General features: G+C 57.4%; 1 protein-coding gene across 3 annotated transcripts in view; it reads left to right on the plus strand.

Moving 5' to 3' along the window:
* NIBAN2 (niban apoptosis regulator 2) overlaps window positions 1–13,362 on the plus strand; it is a 45,518-nt gene that overhangs the window by 11,161 nt on the left and 20,995 nt on the right. The window contains exon 1 of one of the 3 annotated variants that reach the window (XM_073224185.1): window positions 8,302–8,329. The exons of the other annotated variants lie outside the window; for them this stretch is intronic. Within the exon in view, the coding sequence (XP_073080286.1) occupies window positions 8,308–8,329 (22 nt within the window). The 5' untranslated portion in view covers window positions 8,302–8,307. Of the gene's footprint in view, window positions 1–8,301; window positions 8,330–13,362 lie in introns of those variants that run through there. 3 annotated transcript variants of the gene reach the window in all.

The raw sequence follows: 13,362 nt of genomic DNA on the forward strand, positions 1-13,362 counted from the left end.
CCACACAGGAGTTTTAGGATGACAAGCACAAGCCTTGGCGATTGCTGACCTGGGTTTGCAGCCCCTGAAATCCTTTCCTTGTGCATCCCTAGGCAGAAACGGGGGATCCAGAGGCCGCCGTGACCAAAGCCTTGGGTCCTTCCAAAGGCTGGGTGGGAGATGGCTGTCTGAGGAGGGTGGTCCTCCTGAACACCCCCCCACCAGAAGGAGCAGCAGCAAACGGGTGGCCTAATGCCCTTCTGTTCCACACCAGAATTTATCTGAATGTAGTCAAATGGTTATATTATATTAAAGCGCTGGTTAAAACAGAGAAGCCGGGGAGGGGGGAGGTGGATGAAGACACTGTCAGTCTGGATATAATATTCAGTGGCAATAATACATAGTCAACAGCAGAGAAGATGCAGTGCTGTATGTCTGCAAGTCTGTATGTCTGTAAAGGTGTAGAAAACAGTATGGAAGGAAATTCATCAAATTTTGGAGGGTGTAGGATAATGGATTATTTACATGTTTTTCTTCATTCTCTCTAGGTTTCTTTTTCATTGTACATATAGTAAATAAAAAGAGTAGTCCTATTGACTGTATTTTGGGAAAAAATGTGATTCTGGTTTGACTCCAGAACCTGAGCCACCCCGGGCTGCCGCGAGCCCTGAGCCAGTTGCAAAGCCTGGGGAGAGAGGAGGCTCAGGGAAGATTCTGCAGTGGGCGGCATTGGAGGTGGGTCCTGGAGCACAGGATGGATTTTGACCACCAGAGTTGGGGTGCAGGCAGGTGGAGGAGTGGCCTGTCACAGAGGGTTGCCTGTCCAAGGCAGGGGCTGTGGCTGGAGGGAGAGGGGGCGAGAGCCTCACCTGGGGCAGCCTCCAGTGCCAGGCAAAAGCGATAGGGAGTGGGGAGCCGTTTCTCATCAACATTTCCTGGCTGGACTTTAGAAAGAGGATTTTACCTCTGCTACTATGGGAAAGAGCAGCAACAGACATTTATTGGGCACTTACTCTGTGCCTGGCTGGGAGGCACCTGTGACTGTGGATGGACCGGGAAGTTCAAGCTGGAGACAGACTTGATTTGCAATGTGGAGTCTCTCCCCACCCTGGGCAGTGAAGGCAGGTGTGGGCGGGATGGTGCGGTGGTGAGAAATGGGTCGGTTCTCCCACCTAGGAGAGTCTACGACCCACCAGCCCTGAGGCGTCCTCGCTGACCGCTCAGCCAGAACGTTGCTCCGGGCCCCCTGGGTGATGTGAATGGTGCACTGGGTGCTCAGTGCTGGATGCAGGCCGCTGAGGGCGTGTGAGGCAGAAGCTCAGCATGAGGACCCCTTTTGGAAGTGCCCAGGGCCTCCCCTCTGCCTGCCTTTATTGTGACCTCAGCTCTCTGTGCCTCTGTTTCCACATTTGCAAAGTGGGGTTGCCTGTATCTACCTCAGTGTATTGTGGGCTTTATGACAGGTGCCTGGAATGTAGCGAACACTCAGAAGAGAGAGTCTGCCCTTGGGGTCCAGTGCCCCCCCTTAAGGTCAGGGCTTCCCTCCAGGAGGAGTCCTGGCAGCCTGGTCTCGAGGGGCAGCACAGCGGTGGGTCGGCCCCCTCAGACCCGCCTCAGCTCCCACCTGCCATTCTTCATGAAAAGTCAGGTCCTCAGCAACTGGAGGTTTGACCTTTTAACTTTCAGCTTCCTCAGTTTCCCCTTTTATTCTTGTTGTTACATATACAATATCTAATGAGCAAAGAAAAATTAGGAAATGAAGATAAGTAATAAGAAGAAAATGAAGATAGCAAATAGTCCTACCATCCAGAAATAGTGACGTCCAGGCATTTTCCTGATGTGTGTTCAGCAGTGGGTGATAGGCATCTGCACACCTGCCGAGCCTGTGCCACGTGTCGAATGGTACCAGAATATTCCAATATGCGCCGACAGAAAGGCCGCACTTTCACTTGCTCAGCCAAAGCCCTGTTGCTGGGCATGCGAGTCGTGGCTGTTTTTCACTGCTGGAAACAGTGCTCCGTTGAACAGCCTTCATCATCTCCGAGGGGTTGAGCCGTCCATTCCACCACCGCTTGCAGCCCGCCCAGTGCCGGGCTGTTTGTGGGACCGTGGCTGCTGGGTGGGGAGGCGGCTGTGGCCCTTGCCCTCCCAAGGACCCCATTCTGGGAGGACAGACCCTGCATGGAGCCCAGGGAGCAGCAGTAACCCAGTCTTGGAGGGTCAGGGGGAGGCTTGTTGGAGGCAGGGACGTCTAGGTGACCTAAAGGATGAAGGAGGGGGAGAGGGTCATAGGCAGAGGGGCAGCTGTGCAAAGGCCCAAAGCTGAGAGAGTGCAGGTGTTTAGGGGAACCAGAATTACCCAGAAACTGGTGGTTTTGCCGTGGTTCCCACTAGTGGAGGCAGCATTCCCTGCCACCCCCACCCCTCTTTCTGCACTTTGGTGGTAGTTTTTCAAAGTAGTGGTCCATCTGTTCCTCTGTGGGCTTGGGGTCTTCTGATGCGGGGACACAGAAGCAGGGTGATGACCTGCTCCAGGTGAGAGTCTGGCAAACCCAGGCCTCCTGCCTCTCGGCATGGTGCTCCCCCTGCCCCCACACCAGCCTGGAGGGGTCTCGCGTTCAGGGCCTGCTCAGCTCCAATTCCCCAAGCCCTTTGCAGGTGCTGTATCACTTGACAGAATCTGCTGGAAGAGGAAATGAGTTTAGGTGATGGTTAGGTTGGCATGGTGGGGCGGTGACCTGTTCTCCTGCTGATATGTGGCCGTGGGCTGGCTTGGCAAGTCCCAGACCCAGACCTGTGTACACAGGAAGTGCCCTGCTGGGATCCGAGAGCCCCTGGCTAGCGCTGCCCCTAGGGACTGGGAAGGGGCTGTCCCCAGGCCTGAGCTGGCTTCCGCAAAACCCTGTTTTCCTCCTGTGTCTTAAGATGCCTGGGAGACTGGATTGAGGCTCTGTAGTATAACCTCACAGTCCGGGACAGATACTTACATGTTGGCTGTTGTGCGCAGTGCTGGGATGTATCGTGAATGAGACCGACAGGGCCCCTGCCCTTTGGGGGAAATGGACACTAAACAGTCAGTTATTAAAGCAAAGCTGTGCTGATGACCAACAGGGGGTCTGGACTGCATGGGGGGAGTAACTTTAGGTACCCCAGATGGACAGGTGGGCCTGGGATGAGCTTGATCAAGCCTGCTCAGTGGGCTCCTGTGGACCTGCCCAGGTGGCCCTGTGCTGGGGAGGGGATGCTGTTAAATGTCACAGTTGGAGGTGTCAGGGCCTTGAGGGTTCAGTGCAGGGGCCAGGAAGGGTGAGGGACTTGCCCACGGTCACCTAGTGGCAGTCAGACGCCTGGACTCGAGGCCCAGTGCTCTTCGCCCTGCATCACCACTGGTAACTGTGTGCCTGTAAGCTGCGGCACTGCCTGGGGAGCCAGTGAGCCTGTCCCCCTTCACTCCGAGGGAGCCCTGGGGAAGTGGACACGGAACTCGGGCCTGTTGGCCAAGAGCAGAATTGCTCAGGAAGCACAGGTGGGGGGCACGCGGGCATCTACAGCAGGGAAGGTGTGACCGGCAGGGCCTCCGAGGGGATTTGTTCTTGTCCCTCCCCTTCTGGAGCCTGAGGAGACTTGCAGCTGGTGACCCATGGGTGGGACAGGGCCTGTGTCCTCTGCTGGCTCAAAGGTGCAGGCCACAGGCGTCTTGTTTGAATAAACATTCCATCTTCCACGTACATAGAGCCTCTGTATGACGGGGGTCCCTGGCATTCCAGCCTGGGACTGGGTTTCCTTCTGGCCCAGCAGCAAAAAGCAGTGAGTGCATCTTTGTATGGGCTCCTCTTCCCCCCGCCCTTCCCTCCTGGTCTCCCTTTGTCTCGCCCCTGCCCTGCCCCACCCCAGTGGCTCATGGGACCCAGGGAGCCAGCACAGCAGGCAGCGGTGTGCGTGCCTGGGAGATGGATGGGCAGGGGGCAGTCTGCGTCCCAGTCCCGCATCTGCTGGGGTAGAAACCTGACCTGGACTTAGTGAGAAGGATGTTGGCGTCACAGGGCACTTGGCTAATGAAAAGTGTGGGATTTGTGTCTGTGTTGAGCCCTTTTAGGGTTGGGCCATGGTACCTGCCAATTATTAGTGATCGGTTCTTATTAGAACAGCTGGCATTTATTGGACTCTTGCCAACAGTCAGAGTGCCAAACACTTCTCGTGTGTTGTCTTATTTAGTCCTCATAACAAACTTTGAGGTGTGTACTTATTTTTCTCCCCATTTCATGGATAAGGAAACAGGGGCTTGGAAAGTCATGGTTGGTAGAAGAGGCAGGTCTGGTCCCAAAGTTTGTGTTTTTACTGCTCATCTGCCTTCTGGGACAGAATGTTCTCCGCAGCTTCCCTGTGGTCATCCAGCCTCCGCTTGCATACCTCCAGTGACAGGGAGCTCTCTACCTTATAGGGTCACCTTTCCCACACTGGGCATCTGAGACAGAAAGCCTTGGGATTTCTGTCTTTGATGGGTCACAAGACCAGGCTCCAGTTTGGCAAGAGCATGGCCATGGCTGGGTTTTCCCAGCATCTATTTTTCTAGGGAATTATCCAACCCTTTTGTTTGGGAAGAAGAGCTGAGTCTTCCCTCCTGTCCTTTCGCAGCCCCTCCTGAGACTCAGCCCTTCACACACCACTTATCATGTACTGAGTAAGCCTGAGCAAACTTGATGTGGAAACCCCAGAGGTATTTTCTTTAGCATCGATCTGGATGTCTCAGTCAGTGCAATAAGACAAGAAAAAAAAAAGGGTATTGTAAATACTAGAGACTAGGAGAGGAAGACAGACATGGTTCTGTCCTTGTGGAGTTCAAAGCACTTTCCCATCTAGCCTCGTCCACCCTGTGAGGCTACCTGTGGGAAGGGGTGGCCCAGAGAGACCAGGAACTCGCCCCTCTGCCGTGCTATGGAGCCGAGGGGCTGTGTGTGGTTTGCTGGTGTTTGCTTTCAGAATCTTCATTGATGTTTCTCTCTCCACTTCCCCTTTCTGATTGGTTAACCTCTGAGGGATGAGGTCCTAGAAAGATTGATCCCCAAGTGTGTCACTTTCCCATCCACTGAGTGGCCCACTGAGGGACATGTAGCTGCTGTTCCAGCTGCCCATTGCTGGTCCCAATTTTGTGGCATGAAACACATCATAGAAAACTGCCATTAACACATGTGGACACATTGTGGGAGATGCAGGAGTTGGAAGACCCCACTGCCTGCCTGACCACCCACACTCAGGCAGGGGGAACTCCTTTCTGTTAGCCATCATCATTGATAACACAAACCCCCATTTGCTCAGGCTCTGTGGATTCCCTCATTTCATCGACTCCTTATGTCATCCTGACTGGGTGGGTACTGCTGTTACTCCCATTTTATAGCCAAGGAAACTGAGGTGCAGAGAGAATTGGGTCACATGCCCAAGTCCTATTGCCAATGAGTGGTGGGGCTGGTAATTGAACCGAGAACCAATTCCACACCCTTGACGTTACACCGTTCTGTGAAAGCTCTCTTCTTGACACAGAAGATACTCCTACATATTTGTCGAATGGGTTAATACTTTCCTGTGTGTCTGAGGCTGCATTCCTGGGTCTGCCCAGCCCTCCTCCTTGGCCTAGCTGGCACTTCTTTATGTTTCAGGTGCCACCTCCTGCTGCAGTCTTCCCTGGCCCCTGGGGCTGGGTTAGCCGCCCCACTCTGGGTTCCCATGACTCCCCAAGCTGCTCCGTCAGAGAATCACGGGGCCTCTTTGTAGGTTTTGCTGACAATCTGTCTTTCTCGTTAGACAGCAGCGAGTGAGTTTCTCCAGCTCCCTCCTGAGTGCCCAGTGCCCTGTGGCTGATGAACGAGGGCAACACAAAACCGTTCTTGGCTGGCACAGTGGCACTCCTGTGACTCTAACATGGCCTTCTGGTTGGCCCTAGGCTGGCCGATGGAGGACCTGGATTTTGGGCTGGGTCGTGTCCCCAGCTCCTGATGGGGAGAGGCAGGGTGGTGATGCAGGCTACTGGGCTGGTCAGGAGGAAGGGCTTGGGCAGCAGGTTCTGCCTGGGCATCGCAAGGTCCAGCTCCAGTCTGGTGTTGAGGGGAAAGCCAGTGGTGAGTTCTCAAACAGGACAGAGGTTTGGGTCCATTGATGGGCACCTGCCAATGTGAATGTGCCATGGCGTGGAGCCCTGGGTCCCAGACCAGCCTCTGTGCTCTGCACTTTGGGCTGAGAGCAGGCACATGTTGAGGAACCCTTGGGGTCCGTGTGTGCTGGGTTGCTCCCCTGTGGCCTGGGGCAGTTTCGACAGGTGGCCAGGCCCTCTGTTAACCAGGACTCAGGCTCCAGTGAGCATGGTGAGGATGAAAAGGAGGGAATGGAGCTGAGAAATCGTGGGGATGGGTGACTAGGGGTGAGAGGGATGGAGGTTAGTGTTTACAAAATCGCTGCTGCAGAAGAGCTGCCTCTGTGCCCATCCTGATGACAGCAGTTGGCTGAGGAACTGATTATCCCCAGTGCACAGAGAAGCTGGGGCTCAGGCAAGGCCGCCGGGCCACCCCGCCAGGACTGGTTCTGTGTCATGGGGCTCCCACCCAGGGCTCTTCCCTGGGGGCCGGGGCATGGGGGACGTTGAGCAGGGGCTGTGCACAGCGCAAGCGGCTGCTCCTCCTGGGGCGTCTGTCAGCTCTGGGGGTCCTCCAGGCTGCCTTTGACCTTCCCTTTGATGCTTTCTTCATGGCCCCCTTGGCCTGGGGTGTAGCCTTGGCTATGGCTGGGCATGGCGCAGGACACCAGCCTCGGGAGCCCAGAAGGGGAGCCAGGCCCCCGTGGTGGACCCAGGGTAGGTATGAGTAGGCCCATCCTGCCCTGGCTGGAGGCCGCTGCGGGGAGCCTTGGCACCCCTTCTCCACCTCCCCAGCTTGGGGCTGTGTTCCCAGAGGGCAGGGGTGCCTGGGTTCTGGCCTCGCAGAACAAGCAGCCAACTGTGGGCTGTGGGCACAGGGCTGCTACCGGGCAGGGGGGCGGGGGATGAGAGGGCTTTTGTTTCCCTGTTTGTGTCAAGGTGGGAATCGACTTCCTTGCGCTAAGGCGGCCTCAAGGTGTAAGGGGGAGGGCAGTCCCTGGCTGGTGGGTCTTCAGGGGACTCAGAGCCCGCTCTTCCCCACCAGGCCCGGGGCGCTGATCGTTGCTTAAATACCTGCTGACCGAGACGAGCCTTAACGGCGGCTCTGGGAGAGTGGCTCCCTCTGGCCTGGCTGCCTTCCCCACAGCTGCCCCGGACAGGGAGGCCCAGCCAGCCTCTGCTCTCCTCGGCCTTCACCCCAGGCCCGTGGTGGCCTCCGGGAGGCCGTTTCGGCATCCAAAAGCCTGGGTTGCTCACTCCGTCCTTGTTCATTGAGCGCCCACCAGGGCCGGCATGAGCCGGGTGCCGGTGGGGGGACTGGCGGGAACAAGGTCTGTGCCCACGAGGAGCTGGGCGGAAGGAGCCCACGACACAGTCATGGAGGTTGAGTGCCATGGAGAAGTGGGGAGCTGGGAGGAGGCAGAGAGGGCCAGGCAGAGGGGGTGGGCTGCGGGAGGTCATTCCCGGCCGGAGCCCCCCAAGGCCAGGGCCAGCTTTCCCTTCCAGGTGCTGAGCTCCCCTTGACTTCCTTCTTTCTTTGCTGCTGTGACTGGGAGCCGGGCTGCTGGCAGGGCCGTGTGACTCCCGGTATGTCTTCTCCATTCTCCCAGCCTCAGCTTCCCCCATCTCTCAATGGAGAACTTGCATTTGGCCTCAGAGGGCCCTTCTCCGGTCCAGTGGCCTTCATCAGCATGTGTCACCGGCCCATTAATGAGGGGACGCTCCAGGGCAGGCGGAAGGCTGTGGTGGCCGCTGGGTACCTCTACAGCACTCGCTGGGCACTTTGCTCATGACACAGGCCTGAGGACCCCTAGGCAGGTAGTGGGGTGCTGGGAGGAATGATCCCCTTATGCCCATTTGACAGATGAGGACACTGAGGAGAGGCCCTTGTGAGCTCAGGCTTTGCTTCTTGCTTCAAGCGGGGCCCTGGAACACACCTGCCTCCTCGAGAAACCTGCTCTGCTCCTGTGCTGGGACAGAAGTGAATGAGAAGCCACTTCCCGCCCGGGCAGCTGCCAGCCAAGTGGGGATGGCCCAGCAGAGCCTACAAAAACTGCTGACCTCTTTCTGTTTCGACACAGTTCTAGGTGTTGGGGTAAAGCAGTGAGCAGAGGCCAGCTTGGCTTCACGTCCCCGTTTTGCTGTTACCTGTGTGATACTGGACAAGTCACTTCACCTCTCTGAGCCTCAGATTCATCTATAAAATGGCCTTAATGATAAGTCTGGGTGAGGATTAAATGAAATAATGCTGGTGATAATTGTTAGCATATTGGGAACTGCTTCGGTGCCTGGCCCTGGGCTAGGGGTAACATGCATTAGCTCATGCCCCAGTTATTATTATAATGATATGCAAATGGACAACTGCCAAACATGATGAGATGATGTTTGAGTAGGGCCTTGAAGTCTGGCTGAGATTTTTGAGTTGAGGAAAAGTGGGGAAGGGAGTTCTAGCCAGAGGGTGCAGCCTAGGTGAAAGCGCGGAGGTGGGGACCTGAGATACGTGGGAGAGGGTCACGGGGGGCCGTGGGGAGGGCGGTGGGATTGGGAACCTGGCAGCTCCCCGTCTGATTCGGTGTACCTACCGTGTTTGTGGGCTGCAGCGTGCCAGGCCCCTTGGCGAATGGGGCGAGGATGGCAGTGTGAGCCCAGGTCCCCTGGGGTCGTTGGGGGCCAGCGAGAGCCTCTACAGAGTGCTTTGCGTGGCTGCCTCCTGGATGTCCCTGGGTTCAGGCCCCACCTTGGATTGGGGCTCCTCCACTTGGCAGCTGGCTGACCTGGGACAAGTCCCTGGGCCTCACAGCCTGTGTCCTCAGTGGGGGTGATACCCATGCCCTCCTCCTGGGGCTGTGGCCAGGGCTCAGCGTTAAAATGCGGTAAATCCCCAGCGGAGTGCAGGCCCATGTGGTGAGTGCCCGTGCTACCAGCCAGCATTGTGCCTTACTGGCTGTGCGGCTAAGTAGGCATCTTAACTGCCCAGTGCTTTCGTTTCCTGCTCCAAGGGGGTGATGATGGACCCCCCCAGGCAGTGGGGTGTGCCGCAGGAAGTGCCTTGCACAGGGCTGGCACACGGTCAGGTGGCTGTCGCTATCAGGCCTTGGCACGCTGCAGGCTGCTATATTCATGGGGAGAGGTTTGTCCTTAATAACTGGCCCCAGGGAAGGGGTAACCCAGGAGAGGGTCCCTGTGGGGCACCTGAAGCCAGCAGGGAGGGGAACTTCGTGGGTGGAAGTTACCTTCCTGAGGAAGAAGGATGGCATTGTGCGCATTCTCTCACCCCTGGGACCCGGCCATGGCCCCTGGGTTGGGCATAAGCCCCCCTTTCTGTGGCAAGGGATCGCTGGAGTGTGTGTGGGGAGATTTATTGCTCATTGGGGGTACTCCCTGCTGGGGGCGGCCCTGGCTCCTGCTCTTGGCCTCCTACTATGTGCCAGGCCCTGTTCCAGATGTGGTGGGTACTGCCAGGAGCAGGCCTTTACCCACTGTTTGATGAATGGGGATTGTGGGAGGAAGTGGGGGCCCCTGCCAGCCTGGGGCATCCCAGGGAAGGGCACCAGTGCTGGGGAGAGCTAAGAACCAGCTCAGTGTGTTGGGGGCAAGCAGCCTGTGCAGTCAGTCCCCGAGGCACGGAGGAGCACGCAGGGGCCTGGAGCGAACCGGGAGCTCCACCGCTGTCCCAGAGGCAGCAGGAGCCACAGAAGTGTTTGAGCAGGGGAGGTTCAGGGAGAGAGTTGCAAGGAGAGGGTCCCTGTGGCTGCTGTGTGCGGGAAGGATCGGGGGCAGGAGTGGAGGGGTAGAGGTTTGGGGGCTGTGGCACGTGTAAGGTGGGGGTGGCCTGGCTGGGGGCAGTGACTAGCAGCACCGTCTGTGCTGAGCTGTTCTGGCCTCTCACCCGCCCTAGTCAGCTAGGAGGCTCACCTCACCTTAAGGCCTTCTGGGGAGTAGGGCATGGCTGGAGCAGGGATCCTCTTGGGCCCAGGGGTGGGGCCCCAGGGACCTGCTGCTGCCATACAGGCGCTGTGAACACACCCCTTCCCCATGGGGTGACCTTGACTGAAGCAACCCCGTGCCCTTCCAGGACAGGCCTGGTGGAGGGCGGTGTACTCAGCCGCCCTGGCTTTGACTCCGTGGGGCCCGGCTGCCAGACCAGGCTCTCCTAGGGGCAGGCCGCCAGGCCCCCTCCCCTGCTGGCCAGTGGAACTTGTCATTACTTACCTCCTCCTGGCTTCCCCCTTGATTACAGGCCCTGTCAGCCTTCCTGCCAGCAGTGCCCCTATCCCCAGAGGCTGGCAGTCTGGTAGGTGAGGGTGAGATTTGCCCAAACTTTGGTTCCCTGTTAGAGTCAAACTGTTCTGGGCTTAGGTCATTTACAAGCTCTGTGTCCCTAATGAAGTCGCTTAACTTCTTTGAGTCTCATTGTCCTCCTCCATAAAGAGGGGACAACCCGTGAAATAACGCATGTAGACATGTAGCCCCTTAAAGCGCAGAGCTGTGCAACAAACAGCTGTTGCTACTGTGTGTTAATAGTGACAGTAGGGGCAGTCAAAGAGAAAGGCCCCGAGGGCCAGGCATGCCCGACTAAGGAGTGTCTTTGCCTTCTCAGGGCGCTCCCAAAGGCCTGGGGGCCAGGCATGCCAATCCAGTTCTGTCAGGAACTGCTGTGTGACCGCAGGAGAGTGTCGCCACCTCTCTGGACCTTAAGCTTCCCCTGGTCTCCCCGGTGGATGATGGAGATGGTAGTACTCTGACATCTTAGACGTGCTGAGACCCCGCCTCCACTCTGCCTCTGCTTTGCCCTCAGCTCTGGAGTGGGGGCTGCAGTTGGTGTCCCCGGCTGCCTCCCCCACTTCCCCACCCTGGCCTGTTCCCCAGTTCTCTGGGAACCAGGCAGGTGGGTTCTGGGTCCGCCCCACCCTGCAGGGTGCTGCCTGCCTGGTTTCAGTTCGCAAATCTCAGCCCTGAAACCGGGTCAGCCCTCCTGGGTGAGGTGTGTCCCCGGAGCCCACTGGAGGGACTGGATGAACCAGGAACAGGCCTGGCACAATGCCCTCAGCCTGGGCCAGACCAGGGCTGGGACCAGCGAGGGGCCCCTGTGGTTAGCACTAGGCTGGTGCAGTCTCGGCTGGAGGTTGTCCTCCAGGTCCTGGCACCCCAAGCCACTGTGGAGGGGGGGTCCCCGGCCTGGGCTCAGATCCTGCTGCCGCTGCTCCCCAGCTAAGACGCTTGGCAGGGGATCTCAGGTCTCTGGGTCTTGATCTCCTCGTCTGAAGTGTTCCACTAATCAGCACAACACCTACCCCAGGGCTGAGTTGAAGATTTGGGTAAAAAGGCTTAGCTCAGGTGCTGCAGGTGCTGGTCTTCGGGAGGGCTGTGGGGAGACACAGGGACGCCTTAACTCGGCATTCGGGGCTCTGCAGTGTGCCCTCCTGGGTCCGTTCTCCGGGGAACCCTGCCCTCCTTTCTCACATCCTCAGCTCCGCTAGCCCCTTCTCCTCTCTGAGCCTCAGTTTCCCCATCTGCATAACAGTCCCAGTACTGCAGTGCCCAGTCTCCAGGGAACGTGAGGCCACCCTGGGGCCACCCCAGTTCTTGCCCAGCCCCCACTGTCCGAGGGCAGGAAGTAGCATGATCCTTAACGTTGTCAGTTGGAAAATCAAGAGATTAACGTTCTTCCGGTTGCCTTGGCTGCTGCTGGTGCTGGTTCTGGGAAGGGGCCAGGCCAGGGCTTCCTTGGCTTCTGTTTCAAGGGCCTCTCCCTGGGTTAGAGGAAACTTGTTCTAGAGGCACTCGCCAGGCACTCCCATTAGCAACAGGCCTCCTCCTTGCCTGGGTAAATTGCTTTGTGCTCATTAGTTCATTGATACTGATCTCATAACCAATCAGGCAGCTACTGTTGTGCCATTTTGCAGAGGGGGAAACAGAGGCTCAGAGAGGACAAATGCCTTGGCCAAGGCCACACAGCCAGCAGGTGGCGGAGCTGGGACTTGTGCCCACAGTCTGTGTGCCCAGTGGGGATGGTGCTCTGTATGCAGGTAGGGGTGATGCTAAGTCCTGCCCCCAGCCTTCCCCCAGCTGGAGTCCCTCTGCCCACCCTGAGGGAACTGTGGTCAGCTCCTACTCAGAGCTGACTCACCAGCAGCTCATGCCCAGGCTGGCATCCTGGGCAGCTCCTGGGGCCGGGGCAATACTGATTAGATCATTGTTGAGATACTAGATCAGCTGACCCACCCCCACCCACCCATTTTATAAGTAGGGTAATTGAGGCCCATAAAAGATGAGCAAGTGTGGAACCAGGGGGTGTGAAGATTCCTTGCCAACTTTGATTAGATGGGGGCTGGAGACCCCAGACTGTGTGACCTTGGGAAAGTCACTTTGCTCTCCTGTAAAATGTAAAGGCTGCTTTGTCTGCCTTTTGGGACCAGGCAAAGACTGAGAAAGAAAGGGTGAGGTAGGGCTTTGGCAACTGGACTGGTGCAGCGTGAGAGGCTGATGGGTGAGGAGGCCGCACAAGTGGGGCTTTGTGCAGGCTTTGGTGTGAGATGAGGTTTAGATCCGCCTCTTCCCCCTTGCAGGCTCTGTGTCTTTGAGGTGGACCTCGGGTCTCCCTGAGCCTCAGTCCCTTATCTGTAGAGTGAAGATAATACTATCCATTAGGATTCAATGAGCTGTCGAACATGCCTGAGTTCTCAGTGGAGAGGCGTAGCTGGTGAACTCCGGGAGTTCTGGGGGCAGAGTTAGGAGGACTGGCTGGTGAGGGGGCTGATCATCCCAAAGGGTGCAGCCTGTGGAGACAGGGTTCCAGTCACCTGGGGAGCACAGGCACCCTAAGATCCACAGAGATCCGGATGCAAGATCCCTTGCTCAGCTAGCTTGCTAACGCTGCACTTCAAAATAAACCCCATGAGAGAGTGTGTGTATGTTTCACCCTGGCCCCCACATCCTGGGCCAGATGGAGCCTGCTACCCTCTTTCAGCAGACATGCTGTGGAGACGGAGGCCCTGGGGTGAGCAGTGGCTCCCTGAGGTCCCAGAGCACAGCGTAGCTGGGCACAGATTAGGACTCTCTGCTCCATGCCCAGAACTTGGCTGCCCTCCTGGGCTGACAGGGAATCAGGGCCCCTGCAGGCGACCTCTCCTGTGATGACCCCAGGTAGGTGCCTAAGCGGTTTTTGTTGACTGATGAGTGAAATGACCTTTCGTGAGTCATTGATCTGTGACGTGGAGGGTTTGTTTAGCTGTATTCACCTCTGGTGCTGTTTGAAG

The sequence above is a fragment of the Manis javanica genome, chromosome 2, assembly GCF_040802235.1.
Source record: "Manis javanica isolate MJ-LG chromosome 2, MJ_LKY, whole genome shotgun sequence".
NCBI lineage: Eukaryota > Metazoa > Chordata > Mammalia > Pholidota > Manidae > Manis > Manis javanica.